This window comes from Acanthisitta chloris, unplaced genomic scaffold (assembly GCF_000695815.1).
Source record: "Acanthisitta chloris isolate BGI_N310 unplaced genomic scaffold, ASM69581v1 scaffold5475, whole genome shotgun sequence".
Classification (NCBI taxonomy): Eukaryota; Metazoa; Chordata; class Aves; order Passeriformes; family Acanthisittidae; genus Acanthisitta; species Acanthisitta chloris.
This window is the reverse complement of record NW_008674185.1, coordinates 58,204-72,210: the sequence shown is the minus strand read 5'-3', so window position 1 is coordinate 72,210 and position 14,007 is coordinate 58,204. Positions and strand designations below refer to the sequence as shown.

Below are 14,007 nucleotides of genomic sequence, written 5' to 3'. Positions count from 1 at the left end.
AGTTTCTCTCCAGGAGTGCATGCTTACAGATAACCTGGCTGCTTCTGTTCAGACTGTATCATCACTTTTCATGCATCTTTTTTGTTCTGGACAGACATATCTATGGGAAATGACAAGTGGAGTTGAGGAGATCCCACCTGGTATTGTAAACAAAGAACACATTATCTTTGGAAACATGCAGGAAATTTATGAGTTCCATAATAAGTGAGTGACTTATCTTCAATTTCCATATTACTGCTATATCCAAATGATGACCTGAGGGGTTTCCTAATGAAAATATTGTCTATATGAATAATGGATGCTTTTCCATAAAAAAATAATTAAAGGTTTTCCTCTTGGATTGCTAAATTATTTCAGTTGTTGCTTTTTGCAGCCAGGTAGGTACACCATTAGAAATGGTATTTTTCAGTCTCAAACAGTTTTCAGCTTTTAAGAAATTATTTGGATACGTTAAAATTGTGCTGTACGTTTTTTAGTTGTTCTAAGGAGATGAAAACCACTGAACTCAATAGAATACAAACACAGCCAAACATCAAGACTCTGTCATTCCCTCAGAACCCTCATTCCTGATTTCCAAGTGCAGCTGCTAGAGATAAAAGTAGAGCTCCTTGCTCTTTCTTGGCTCTTCATAGCTCCTGTGGAGATGCCCCAGCATTGTTACATTTACTAGTGCACAGAGTATGAAAGAGGCTCATCCACTACATTTCTTCTGAGTGGAATGATTCCTAGGGAGATTTGTGTACAGAAGTCATGCTCTGAATCTTCTTTCTGTGTTAATTCATTGGTGTTTGTGTTGGTTTATGATTCTTTTAAAGTAATAAACCTAGCACATTCAAGACCTTGATTTTACAGGTCTTTGTATGCTTTGTGTTAACTTGAGCACCTAAAAAGCAAGGCATCTCTTTTTTTCTTAATTGAGATTAAGGCCAAACTTTCTTGAAACTGAAACAGTAGGAAACCTTCTTGATGGAGAACAAAAGCAGTTACTAAATTTTTGTGTACTCTTATGTTTTAACTGCATGTCTGCTGGTTCAGTTTCTGATCTTCACATCAGGGTTTTTATTGAATTATATTTTATATTAATCCTTCTATTACACATTTTTATTCATTCCAGTTATCTATTTCTGTAACTCATGCTGCTGGTATGAATTAGAGCAAGTTTTCTAGCTGCCTTTATTCACAGACAATAGATCCATATCAGTTGCTGTAATGAACATGTTTCATGTGCTTTGTACTATTTGTTTCTTTTCTACTGTAGTATATTCCTCAAGGAGCTGGAAAAATATGAACAGTTACCAGAAGATGTTGGACATTGCTTCGTTACTTGGGTAATAAAATCAGGTTTATGTTCAGAAGTAGCAAGGGGAATAGGAGGCAGGAAGGGATATATTCTTGCTCTTACATCCCTTTTTAATTTGTAATGTTTGCAAAAGCACCTCTTTCTTCAAATTTGAGTAAAACCGTGTATCTTTAGCTGAGGAAAAAAAAATCAAGGTAGTCCTGTCAGATGCCAGTGCCCAGCTGCTCTTGAAGTGTATGCAAGTTTCCTAAACCTGTGTGCACGTTTGGTTTGTCTTAGCTATGAATAACCTACTTTTGCATACATTCCTGTTGTTTTCAGTCTTACTTGCCTGATGTATATTCTTATGCTGCCAGTTTGAATGGGAAAATGATTCCATATAGCTTGATTTCTTGATAGAGAAAATATGTTCTCTGATAATTGTATTAAAACTTTGAGAAAGGAATGATGATCCCTGATAACCTGTGTAAATTTGCATTTTGCTCTGCAGGCAGACAAATTCCAGATGTATGTTACGTACTGTAAAAATAAGCCAGATTCTACTCAGCTGATACTAGAACACGCAGGAGCATACTTTGATGTAAGTACATTGTGTCCATCTTGAAAGTATGCCTTGGCAGTTTGAGTTGTGTATTTGCAGTTATGCTGAGTGCCTAATTTCTTAAGAAAACTCAACTTTCCTGTTACTAATGCTGTAATTTGTTAAGCTGTCAACTTAAGGAAATCAATCCTCTATCTCACATGGTTAACTTACATTGCTCAGTTGGTGTTACAAAGCTGTCAAATCAGATGTGGAAAGTCACTGTCACATATCAGAGCAGTTCAGAACTGAAAGCAGGTTCTGGCAGCAACAACTGAGACATGAATCTTCAGCTCTGCAAATCTTAGCATTTTTATGTGCTTAGTTTGCATTGTATGTAATAAAGATGGAAATCTTTGTTAAGTTTTTTGAGCACTTTTAAATTGTAATTGCATGTAGTGGTAATTCAGTTGTCTGCTGTTGTTCAGAACAGCTAAAACAACCGCTTACTTATTCAGTCCCCAAGGTTCCTTGGTCAGCACATGTAATATTCTGCATTAAAAAAGTGCAAATATGTAGATCTGTTAGAGGTTTTAGGGAGGAATTTTGGCCACACTGAATGATTCTGGTTGAACATTTTTTACAGATGATTCGATAAGAGTGTTCTCTTTCCATCTTTGTTTTCTTTTCCCCACTGTGCTGAGCCACTAACTGAGTAGTGACACCACAAATTTTCTTAGAATTGTTTGTAGAAGTAGGGAGAAGATCATAATAAAAAAAACCAAACCAACCAAAACCCAAACAAACAACAAAAAAAATCCCTGAAGTTCTTGGGGTTATTTTCAAAAGTCTTATCACTAATGAGATGAGGTTTCTAAACATTGCAGAGTAAAGCCTTTTCTGGGAAGCCTTTGTTAAGTTTTCAGTGTTTGAAGAAGAGCAGGTAAGTTACAGAAAATCAGGGAGGAAAGAAATTTAGTAAGTATTATTTTAAGAAATAACAAAGGGCTCTGATAAAACTATTAGAAATAAATTCTTGCCACCACCTCCTTTGATCCCTCTGTTTTGCCAGTATATCCAGAGCTCTCCATCTCCTAATCCACCTAAAGTAGATTAGAAGTGTGCAGACATAATTCTGTGCACGGGGAACTACGAGAGCTTCCATTGATGTCACCACTGGTCTGTGTGAATATACCGTGTGTATCCCATCTTGCAGATTTCTGGTACTGTAATCACAGTTAGAAAGCACACAGCTGCAGGACATGACTGGCTACTTGAAATTGTGTGGTTGAAATACATCCAGTGCTATGGTAAATGGCAGACACTGGCTGTGAAGTTCAGTCCTGATCAGTACTTGAAATCTGTAATCATCCCAATCTCATTATCATCTAATTGTATTTTCCTCCTTTAGCTTCATGGGGATCATTAGTTTTTTTGGTTCGCAAGTGGCTGTTTTCTTTTTAAGTGATTGGTAACCTTTTTTCTTTAGTTCAAAACTGTTACTCTGTGCTCCCTCTTGTGGGGGAAGAGCCTGTCTGTTGTTGGCAATTGCACGAGCAGGGGAAATCAGCACAGCCTTCCTGTGTTAGTCCTGGCTCTTCCCTGGAACACTGAAATTTGGGGGGGTTTCTCTCTTGTGAGTAGAAAAAGAAGTACAGATTTTATTATTTTAAAACCAGGTATTGTCACACTTTCTATACCCCTGATATTTGCTCTTTGTATTTAAGTTTGTTGAAATGTTTCACAAGTTCTCTTGGAGGTAATAGTCTTCTGTTTCTACAGAGTGAGCAGGCAGATGCACAGCATAACTGTTCACTGTGACTGGAATATCTGGTTATCCTGCCAGGTTTTTTTTTTTTCTTGCTAAAATAGAATTTGTAGTTAAGGCATATTATTGCACAGCCCTCAAGGCAGTTTGTATCTGCGTGTTGATGCTCACAGTCCTCAACTGTTTCCTTTTTTCATGTAGGAGATACAACAGCGACATGGACTGGCCAATTCTATCTCCTCTTACCTTATCAAACCTGTCCAAAGGATAACAAAATACCAGCTTCTTTTAAAGGTCTGTATTCATTCACAGTTCTTCATGTGATTCTGCTGTTCTTAAGAAGGCAAAGCTCTTGCTGAAATCAGGAGTGCTGTTCTACTCTGCACTCTGAGACTGGAGTTTACTAAGCAGCCTCAAATACTGCTGCACTATTTCTGAAAATGAAGGAAGGCATAAATGAGAATCTGTCCAGATTTCTGTAAATCAGAAAAGATACCTCTCTAATAAGGTTTACTTAGAAAATGTAATTTGCATTTCCAGAGTAAAAATGTAATTCATGGCCATACAGATGCTTTTCTGTAACGGTTTCTACAACAAATTTTGGCAAGCCATTAGCTACACTGATGGTATTAGCTACTGCAAAATAGATGTTATTTAATGTATTTATTTATATATAAAACTGTAGTATAAAATATCTATAAAATACATAAATATATGTTTGTGTGTGTATAAATATTTATACACACACACACACACTGAATACCTGTAGAGCTGTGGCAGAAACAGTTATAACTTGTAATGTTGCCTAGAAACATCAAGTAAATAGTAGCTGTTGAAATAAGCCAAACTTTCAGAAACGTGTAGTTAGAGCTTTCTCTCAGTGGACAGATGTCTCCTCAGCTGAGCAGCAGTGTTCTGGAACTGTGCTGGGTCTCTGCTAGATGGCATTGCTTGTTTTGTTATAGCTGCCTGCAGCAGCACTGCAGCTGATCTGTGTCTCCCCTTTCTACTTGAAAACAGCCATGCATGACTCCTTTTGAAATCTCTGGAAAACATTAGAGGCTAGGTCAGGTCAGGTTGGGTGGAAAAAAGTCTGGTGTTTTTGCCTGATATATTGTCTGTTCTCCCCTTGCAAGAAGGTGCAACTTAATCTAGTTATAACTTAAAGAAAAACTCTAGGCTGTGCTGTTTCAGAAATTTTGGGGTAATAATTTCAACAGTTATTGTTTTAAAATATAAATGTGCCTTAGCATGCCACATTATTGAAGTGATGGGATAGATCAGTTTCATCAGTGTTTGCAGAGGCTGATGTCTTTGCTGCATAGTAAAATGGATTTATTTGGTGGTTAGTGGGTTTCTGGGTTTTATTTCTTTTCTTTCTTTTTTTTCCCCTATGAGAAGAGAGATGTAACACATGGAAGGATTGAGACCCCAGACCTTGAATGATAGCTGAAACATTTTACAGTTCTGAAAGTTACACCTGTTTTTCTAAATGGTGTTGTAGCTGCTCATCTTGTGTGCCTCTGAGGGATATTTAGTTACTCTCACTGTTCTGTGGAGTTGTCATGCAAAATTTAAGTGTGATCATGTAGTGTTTTGCTGTGATGGTGGTATTGGCAGTTAAATAAAAATAGATTAATGATGATAATAGTAGGAGTCACATGGCTTTGCCTTTTAAGAGGAAAAAGGAATTTAAACTGAGGGAATGAATTAAGTGGGTCTTTTGAATAATAGAGGGAACATAATATGCCCTTTTTGTTACATAAGCTACATTTTATCTTGATACTGCTTAAAGGCTGTGAGGAAATTTGAATATCAGCTCAGGCACGGTTATGTTAAATCTGTGGGAAGTTGAATGGGCAGAGAACTGTATGCCCTAAACTTCGCCACAACACTTGAGCATGTTTCCTCTATTCTGTAATTTCTGTGCACTAGTTAATGCTTGTTTGCATTAAAAACGTTTTGGCCCTAGGATGCTTTTAACTGTGTGAACACAGAATACAGTAATTTGTGAAGTGCTTAAAACAGTCTAAATCCTCTTAGCAGCAGTAGTATAGAGCAGGTCTTTGGTGCAGTGGAATGACAACTGACATAGGAGGCAGGAGGGGTCCCTTCATGTGGTCCTGCTTTCCACCAGCTTCATGGCTTGGCTGCTGTGTTGTTCTGGGCCTTGACATAGCACAGCATCTGATAACTGTGTCTGCATATCAGAAAAAAATTTGTCTTTAACGTATCTTTGGAAGATTTCTTATTAAGCAGATACTCCTATTTAAATGAGAAGTGGTTAATTGAAAGCTTGGGCTGTTCCTTGAAGAACTGGTCGTGATAAAAACAAAGTATACTGTCATGTCATTGGCAGAGTAAGAAGTTCAAAAAATTATGCATGTCAAAAATGTTTTTCGGATTGTTAGAAGTACTGTTTGTTGGTCTGTTGTATTAGGGCAGAAATAGGTGATAGAGTGTCCTCTTGTCTGCCTGACTTTTGCAGGAGCTGCTCACGTGCTGTGAAGAAGGTAAAGGTGAGATTAAGGATGGCCTGGAGGTGATGCTTAGTGTGCCAAAGCGAGCCAATGATGCTATGCACCTCAGCATGCTGGAAGGTACGTTTCAAGCTGCCTTTCCAATTCAGTTGTATACTGCAAACTAACTTTGTTTAAGAGAATAAATTTCTTCTTCCCTCTGGGTTTGTCTTTTTTATACTTTTTATTTGGAGGTGTATAAAATGCATAATTATTTAGGAAAATGAATTGGTACAGACAGCTGGTACAGGTTTAATTCTTCAAGTCTCCATTTATCCTGATCAATGTCTGCACCACTGCAGATCTGAAAAATATGTAGGCTAACAAAGTATTCCACTATTCATCCAAAATGCAATAGGTGACTGGTCAGGTATACTAGCTTTGGCTACGTTTTCCAACCACTATCCTTGGCTTCTTTATGTAAGGCATGCTAGTGTATTAGAGGTGATTTTACTGATTTATGTATCAAAGAATTGTCTCCAGGAAGTTTGTCGTTTTCACATCTGTTTGCTGCCTGTTCCTTAAGGGACTTCTGGTTGAAATGAAATGTATCTTTTGGCAGTAAAATGTCAGCATAAGCCAATTTAGCCTGAGCCTTAGCCAGAACAGCATAATCATGTTCATGGCAGACAGTGGAGGTTGGATGTAATTGCTTCTATGTGCTTAGAACAACTTTCTGCCAAAATCTGTTTTGTAATTGGCAGATTATTATATATGATGGTGCCATTATGCATTTAGTAATAAAAGTGTTTTTCTTTGGTATTTAAACTTTTTGTGATAAAAGCAGAGCCACTTTACCCTGCACTTCTTGAACTTGTAGGTGCTTCTAGTGAATACTCCTTTTCTTCCTCTCTGCTTTCAGGTAGAAAAATGCAGCTTATCATAGCTTTTCCAGTATTGTGGAAGTTATTGTAAAACTCATCTGGGTTTGATGTGTGATTAATGATCATGTGAATACTTAATATTGCCTCTCTTCCTTGATTTTAAACAATAGGGATGTTGGTCAGTTCCCAGGATAGGTTCCGAACACTTTGTTCAGGAGATGGCATTAGTATAAATGCTGACTAGCTTTGGCAGTAATCTTTTAGCCCTGGGAATGCAACTCTGGAGAATATCCTAATCTTTTACATAAGTTGGTTTTACAACAAATCATGCATGTATTGTTGAGTCATCCCATGTTAGACAGTGAGTGAGCACATTTCCTTTTTATGTCTCTGGAGGATTTTGAATGAACATCCTGACAGAACTTGCCTCTGATCCTCTCCATGCTCTTGCCCTGTTTAGAACAGTAAGAACTGGGAAGCAGTATATATTAAAAATACAGTTTAATACCACTCAGAAGAGTATGGTAGACTGATCTCTGTTGGGCTGCCACTTTAAAGCTGTGTGTTAAACTGGGAGAACATGGTACCACTACCATGGAAGTAAAATTGTTGGTATTCTCAATCTTCATCTTTTTTCATTATGCCTCAAGATAAGTAATCCAGCTACTGATTTCTTTATTGTGGATCAGTGCTGGAGTGACTCCATGGCAGGCTGATCCCATGCCAGCAGCTCCAAGCTGCCATGTTTTTTCATCCCAAATTGGAACACATTTGCATGCTTATTGCATACATAGTAGGGAAGGTGTACCTCCAGAAAAGGTGGCATTTGGGAGCTTGCTGCTGTCAGAACAAACTGCTATGCTCTGTGTGTCCTTGCAAGTTGCTCACTTCCTATAATGGCAGAAAGCTTTTAAGAGAAATCATTTTCATCACAGAAGAGGTTATCAGAAGCTGACATAGATCTATCATTTGTTGGTAAAATACTGCCAGAAGAGTTGGTTAACTTCTTAACAGTTGGATCTCTAAATTTAGAAGTAGACTTGAGCTACAGTTACATTTAATATATTACAATGTTGAAATCAAATCTTGTTTTTTAGTATTGCTTCCTTGGAATACTGTCTTTTGCAAGTTGTACTGGGAAAAAAAATCATATCACTCAATAAACAGAAGCTGTGCTTTTTAATTTCCTTGTATTACTAACTTTTTCTGGTGAACTCTTTCTCTCCCTCTGTTCTCAGGCTTTGATGAAAATATAGAATCTCAGGGAGAGCTCATCCTTCAAGAATCCTTCCAAGTGTGGGACCCAAAAACTCTAATTCGAAAGGGGAGAGAGAGGCACCTTTTCCTTTTTGAGATGTCCTTGGTTTTCAGTAAAGAAGTAAAGGACTCGAGTGGAAGGAGCAAGTACATTTACAAGAGCAAACTGTTTGTAAGTATGGGAGAACAAGTGATCATATTTACAAAACTGTCTAGATTAGGCTGCAAATGATTTAAATGAAGAACTTGAACAACTATGAGAGTGCACTGAAAGAACAGCCTTGGAACACATAGACTGCATCTTGCAACTTTGCTGTTTTGTCATGCTTCAGAGGAGAAAGAGTAGATGCAAAGCAACTACTGGAGGATATGTCTCAATCTTGGTGTGTCAGGTCAAAGAAAAATCCTTATTGGGCTGAAAAGATTTTGTCTAAATCATGTGTGTTGATTGCTGGTTCTTTAAGGCTTATTTGTATAAAGCAGAAGGATGGAAGGAATTTTTGCCATTGCTGTTGTAGTAACATTCATGTTAAGGCTTCATTTTAGTGGCTATTCTGCACATACTGATTGGGAAAGGCAAGAACACCTTGTTTTGGAAAAGTTCTTTCCAGATGTCTGCTGAGACCAGTAGTCTTACAATAAAGATTTGTAAATAAAATTACAGCACTTAGGGACTACTGAGGGATGTAAAGGTGGAAATGTTCTTCTTCCCATCTTAAAAAAAATAAATTAAAAATATCCCAAACCTCTGCTCTTGCTTTCCTTATCTGTAGCATGTATGCTTTGCAAACTATGACCCTGGAATTAATATCCTTGCCTTCCTGTTTCATTGGATGACTTGGGTGAGAGCAATATTCACACTCCATAAATTTAGGTATCCAAGTGGAAAGACAGTCTCCCGTAGCTTGCTCTGCATCTGTCAGAGGCAAGATTAGCTTTTATACCAAACAGTTTGGAGCAAGTATTTGAAATTGCTTTCCTTCTCAGAATCACACTATAGAAAACATCTTATTGGAATATATGACTAAGTCAGCTGGTATAAGTATTGAGTATTTCCCTTCATTCTTTCCCACTTTTCCTTCATTCATTCTCCATTGCCACTTCTGTGTCCAAACTGGTAAAGCAGGTTGGTCAAAAAAACCCTCTTTTTTCCGTATCTGACTTTGCATATTCTCTCACTTCATTTCCAGCACTTGCTCTCCTTCCTGATACAAAAGAGCTAGCAGGTAGCACAGCTGCAGCTGTTTTGTTGATCACACCTTTCTTTGGTGGTCTCAAGAACCTGAAATACAAAAAAAAACACCTCTGGGTGTACTGGAGGGTAACATCAACTGCCAAGGGATTACATGGGAACGGAGAGCTGAAAAATTAGTCCCATAAGCTTGTCATGTCAGTTCTTCTAGCAGGAATTTAGTAATAGCCTTAGGTCCTCGGGAGGCTGATAGAAATCTTGGAGATTCTCATTGTGCCTCATTTTAAAAATAAAATCGCTCTTTTTATCTTCATATTGTATTTGTCAAAATATCCTGCAGCGCAGCTTACTATTATAGCAGTTCTTACAGTTTTGACCTTTAGAAAGGGCGTTGATACAGATGTTGAAAGCACGTGTGTTGATTTGAGCTAAAGATCGTTTTGCACGTTATCCTGTGTCCTACCTCTGGAAGGTGGTTTTATAAAACTGAAGTCCTTCTCTTTGCGTTGGGCATGATGGCCATCAGGGTTTCCCTAGCACAGGATAGTCAATGGTATAAATCTAAGCGGACAAACACGTTAGTGAACTCTTCTCCCTAGCACAGGATAGTCAATGGTATATATGTAAGCGGATGAACATGTTAGTGAACTCTTTTGGCAAGAGATTTAAGTGTCCAAAAGCAAATGCTTAAGGAGGGCTATAGGACCACAGCAAGCAGGTGTTAATTAGTGCAAATACTCTCCCAGCCACCAGTAACCGGCTGTTTGGGAGCTTCCTCACCTCAGTGTGATTTCCATGCATTCAGTAACCCACAATGATTTCTCTTCTGTGAGCTTGTCCTTGGATCTCATGCAGACTTTGAGTATTTAGTGTCCTTTGCAAAGAGGTCTGTTGCTCAGTTACATATTGGGCATAGGCCAACCTGCTCATGTTGGGATTTGAACCTGACTCCTTCCCACTAGTTTCACTTGATACCTACCAGTATTGAGAGGGACAGTGAACAACTGATGTCCACTTTGCTGCTCCTTGCAGTACAGACCTCTGCTGCATTGTCCCTCAGTGGTCCCTTGTAAAATGAAGAGTATTTACAAGGGTACCAAGCTTCTAAACTTGCTAGGCTTTAGAAAATAAACAGTGTTAAAACTTTTACTGATTACAAGGGTACCAAGCTTCTAAACTTGTTAGGCATTAGAAAATAAACAATGTTAAAACTTTTACTGTCTTGCCTGTGCAAGTTTTATATTGGGCAGTACAGTAGGGTGTACTTTCTTGGAATTACATAATGTAATGTTGGATGAAGTATTTTAAAAGCTTTTTAACACACTTAAGAGTTGCTGGTGAGTCAAGTTTAAAACACACCACAGACTTTTAAGTATTTCAGTGGACAAGAGTCCATTTTATCAAAAAGAGATAAAGGTGAAAGAGTAGGTGTGTTGGCTTGGTTTTTATTTTTTAGAAGGGTTTTATCAAAAAGAGATAAAGGTGAAAGGGTAGGTGTGTTGGCTTGGCTTTTATTTTTTAGAAGGGAAAAAAACCCCACCCCCAAAAAAAAAAAACCAACCCAAAAAGCCCCACCCACAAACCCCCAAAAAACTAGTAAGTTGACATCCAAGAAAAAAACTACATTTACTCAGATACTGCGAATCCAGCATCTCCTGTAATGAACTACGTATGTGCTAATGATGATATGTATGAGGAGGGAAAATGCAGGTTCTAATCATGTAAGAATGCTTAGCAGCTGTTTGGGAGTGAAGGTTCTTGTAGGTTGAGCTATATTTCTTGGTTTGTAATTTTTTTTGGAGCAGAGCCTGTATGAATTGTTAAACTGGAATCCAATTCACATGATTGAGATGTTGTTCCAGTCAGAAAGTGAAAACATTTTTGATGATAATTACCTATTAAAGTCTGATCCCAAACACTGATTGTTAATGTAGCTGTCTCACAAAATTCTCCAGGGAAACTGCATTTCTGAATTATTTCATCTGTTTCAGAGGGAAGGAAACACACTAGCAAAAGCTTATTTGGCAGAAAAGAGATCAGAATTTTAGAAGGTATCAAGAGAATTCTTAAGCATATCTTATCTGAGAGAAAACATAAAAACCAATAGTGTTCCCCAATGGAAATCAACGGGGAGGGAAGCCAAAACTTTTTTGATTTTGCTAAGCACCTTTTTTAGGGTTGTAAGGCTTTTACTGTCGAGTCCAAAACAAAATAAGGTATTTGGTGTTCAGATTATAAAGGCTGTTGTTTATTGTTACTTCATAGAAAAAAACTGTTAACTTGCAGTTCTTCACTTTTTGAAGAGAACACACCACTGCCACCAGAATAAAGGATTCTCTCTAACATACGAGTTAGCCTTAAGCTTCTGAAAATCTCTTTGCCGTGTGGTCCTAACCAATTTTTCTTAATTCCAGACTTCTGAGCTGGGTGTCACAGAACATGTAGAAGGAGATCCCTGCAAGTTTGCTCTATGGGTTGGCAGGACACCAACTTCAGACAACAAAATTGTTCTTAAGGTAATTTTAGCAGATGTGCTTATACAGTTTATACCAAGTCTTGTAGTTTGATACTTGTTGGGAAGGCAACAAGTAATGACATTTCTTGCTTTGAGGGGGAGAGCTGCTGACAGATAATTTTCCTTTGTGTGCAGAGGAGGTGGTGTGCATATATCTAACTCATGTGTCTTGAGAGCAGTGGGGGATCTGTGTAGTCCACTGAAGGATTGAAGAAACTTGCTCCCAGAAATTATAGTAGAAAGGTTTGGTCCCATGGATTTCTGTAGCTTGAAGACTTCAGCAACTAGCTGACAGGGCAACTGATACTATATAGAAATGTTACAGAAACAGTGTTACATTTCACACTCAAGTCATTGCTACTTGTTGGTGATGCCGGTTTTCATGGCCCATATTTTTGTGCAGAAGATGAACACGGCAAAAGATTTTTGTCTTTCTGTATGAGTTGTTGTAAAGCTACTTGACTTTGGGTGAAAATGCATGCAATGCTTATACATTTTGTCTACGCAGGCTGAAGGTGTGTGTCAGTAGTGTTCTTTGCCTAGCTAGGAGAATAGCTAAATGCATTTTTCCTGTGATTCTTGTATGTAATCTGGGACACGGTTTTCAACTGGACAACTTTTTTGTAACACCATAAGTAGCTAACGGGTAATGTGATGTATTTCAAGAACTGTGTCAACTTTGAAACTTTTCTTTTGTGTTTCTTAACTGTGTTGATCCTAAGCAAAGTTCATCTTCCCATTTACAGGTTTATACACCTACTATTAAACTTATTTGTGATTTCACATATATTTTTGGTGATTAATCAATAAGGCTGCTTTAAAATGGCCACTCAAATTTACATGTTGCTACTCAAATTTATCTTTTCCTTGTGAATTACAGGCTAAGATGAGCTCACATTAGTTTTCTGGCAGCAGTAAATGAATGCAAGGAAATTAGTTTTCTGGCAGCAGTAAATGAATGCAACCTTAATGAATGTAACCTTAATAAATACTAGAATTCTTTTCAGTCTTAATGCTTCCATAATTTCACAGACAGTGTTTTGCAGCCTGAAATGATCCTCCTAGGGTAGCACAGAATAAGACATTTTGTTTAAGGGCTCTCTACATAAGATCACTTTAAGGTGTTCTTGTTCTGTGCTTTACTTAGAGCACAGGATATTTAGATAACTTGTCTGATATATTAAGCTCTTCAGCAATTTTGTTGACATTTTTGTTTATTTGTTTTTGAAAGTTGGAAGCTAGCACTTCCTTAGCTCATTAGTATTAGAAATAAATTCCATGAAAAACTAAATAAAAGATTTACCTAAACTTGATGTTTAGCTTCTTTTCCTAAATGTTTTTGTTTGTAAAAGAAAACAAAATTCTTCTCCCTTACTGTTCATCTGTTCCTGCAATTTTCTCCATCCCTTCAGAATCCCCAGTTATTAAATATTTATAGTATGTTAAATATTTATAGTATATTTGAAACCAATTATTTTGTGAGACAGCAACTGAGTAGGAAGTTATATATAATCTTATCTTTAGATGCACAATGTTTATATTTAATAGCATTTCAGGTGCAGGGTTAAATTGGATCATACAATCAGATTACAGGTTGGGCAGGTGAATATTAGGTAATTTCAGGGGTATCGCAAAGAAAACAGATACATTGCAGGCAGTTATTAAAATAGAATCCCTAAATTAGCTCTCTGCCTTGATGTTTCAAAAAGTGGGAAGAGTAATACATGGAATATGTTGTGGAAGTATATGTGTTGCTGTAAAAGTGAATTTTTCTTTTGGTATTAGTAGATTACTATATCAATATATCAACTTGATATATCAAGAATCAGAAATTATTCACAAAGTCATTCTTTATGCCTTCCTCTTTATTAGCTGACTATATGTGTGGATCTTCTCAGCTGTAATAGTCCATTGTGGGGGTTTTGTTTCTTTTGCATATCAAAGGCATCCAGTATAGAGAATAAACAGGACTGGATCAAACACATCCGGGAAGTGATACAAGAAAGGACCATTCATCTGAAAGGAGCATTGAAAGAGCCGATCCACATCCCCAAAACCGCACCAACAACAAAACAGAAAGGAAGAAGGTAAGTAGTATTTCAAATAATCAAA

At 37.4% G+C, this 14,007-nt stretch overlaps 1 protein-coding gene across 1 annotated transcript in view; it reads left to right on the top strand.

Moving 5' to 3' along the window:
- TRIO (trio Rho guanine nucleotide exchange factor) overlaps window positions 1–14,007 on the top strand; it is a gene marked incomplete at its 3' end in the record, with an annotated part of 158,167 nt that overhangs the window by 86,478 nt on the left and 57,682 nt on the right. The window contains exons 24-31 of the mRNA XM_009075227.1: window positions 95–204; window positions 1,259–1,328; window positions 1,791–1,880; window positions 3,790–3,882; window positions 6,077–6,188; window positions 8,170–8,360; window positions 11,795–11,896; window positions 13,840–13,982. Of these exons, the coding sequence (XP_009073475.1) occupies window positions 95–204; window positions 1,259–1,328; window positions 1,791–1,880; window positions 3,790–3,882; window positions 6,077–6,188; window positions 8,170–8,360; window positions 11,795–11,896; window positions 13,840–13,982 (911 nt within the window). The remainder of the gene's footprint in view (window positions 1–94; window positions 205–1,258; window positions 1,329–1,790; window positions 1,881–3,789; window positions 3,883–6,076; window positions 6,189–8,169; window positions 8,361–11,794; window positions 11,897–13,839; window positions 13,983–14,007) is intronic.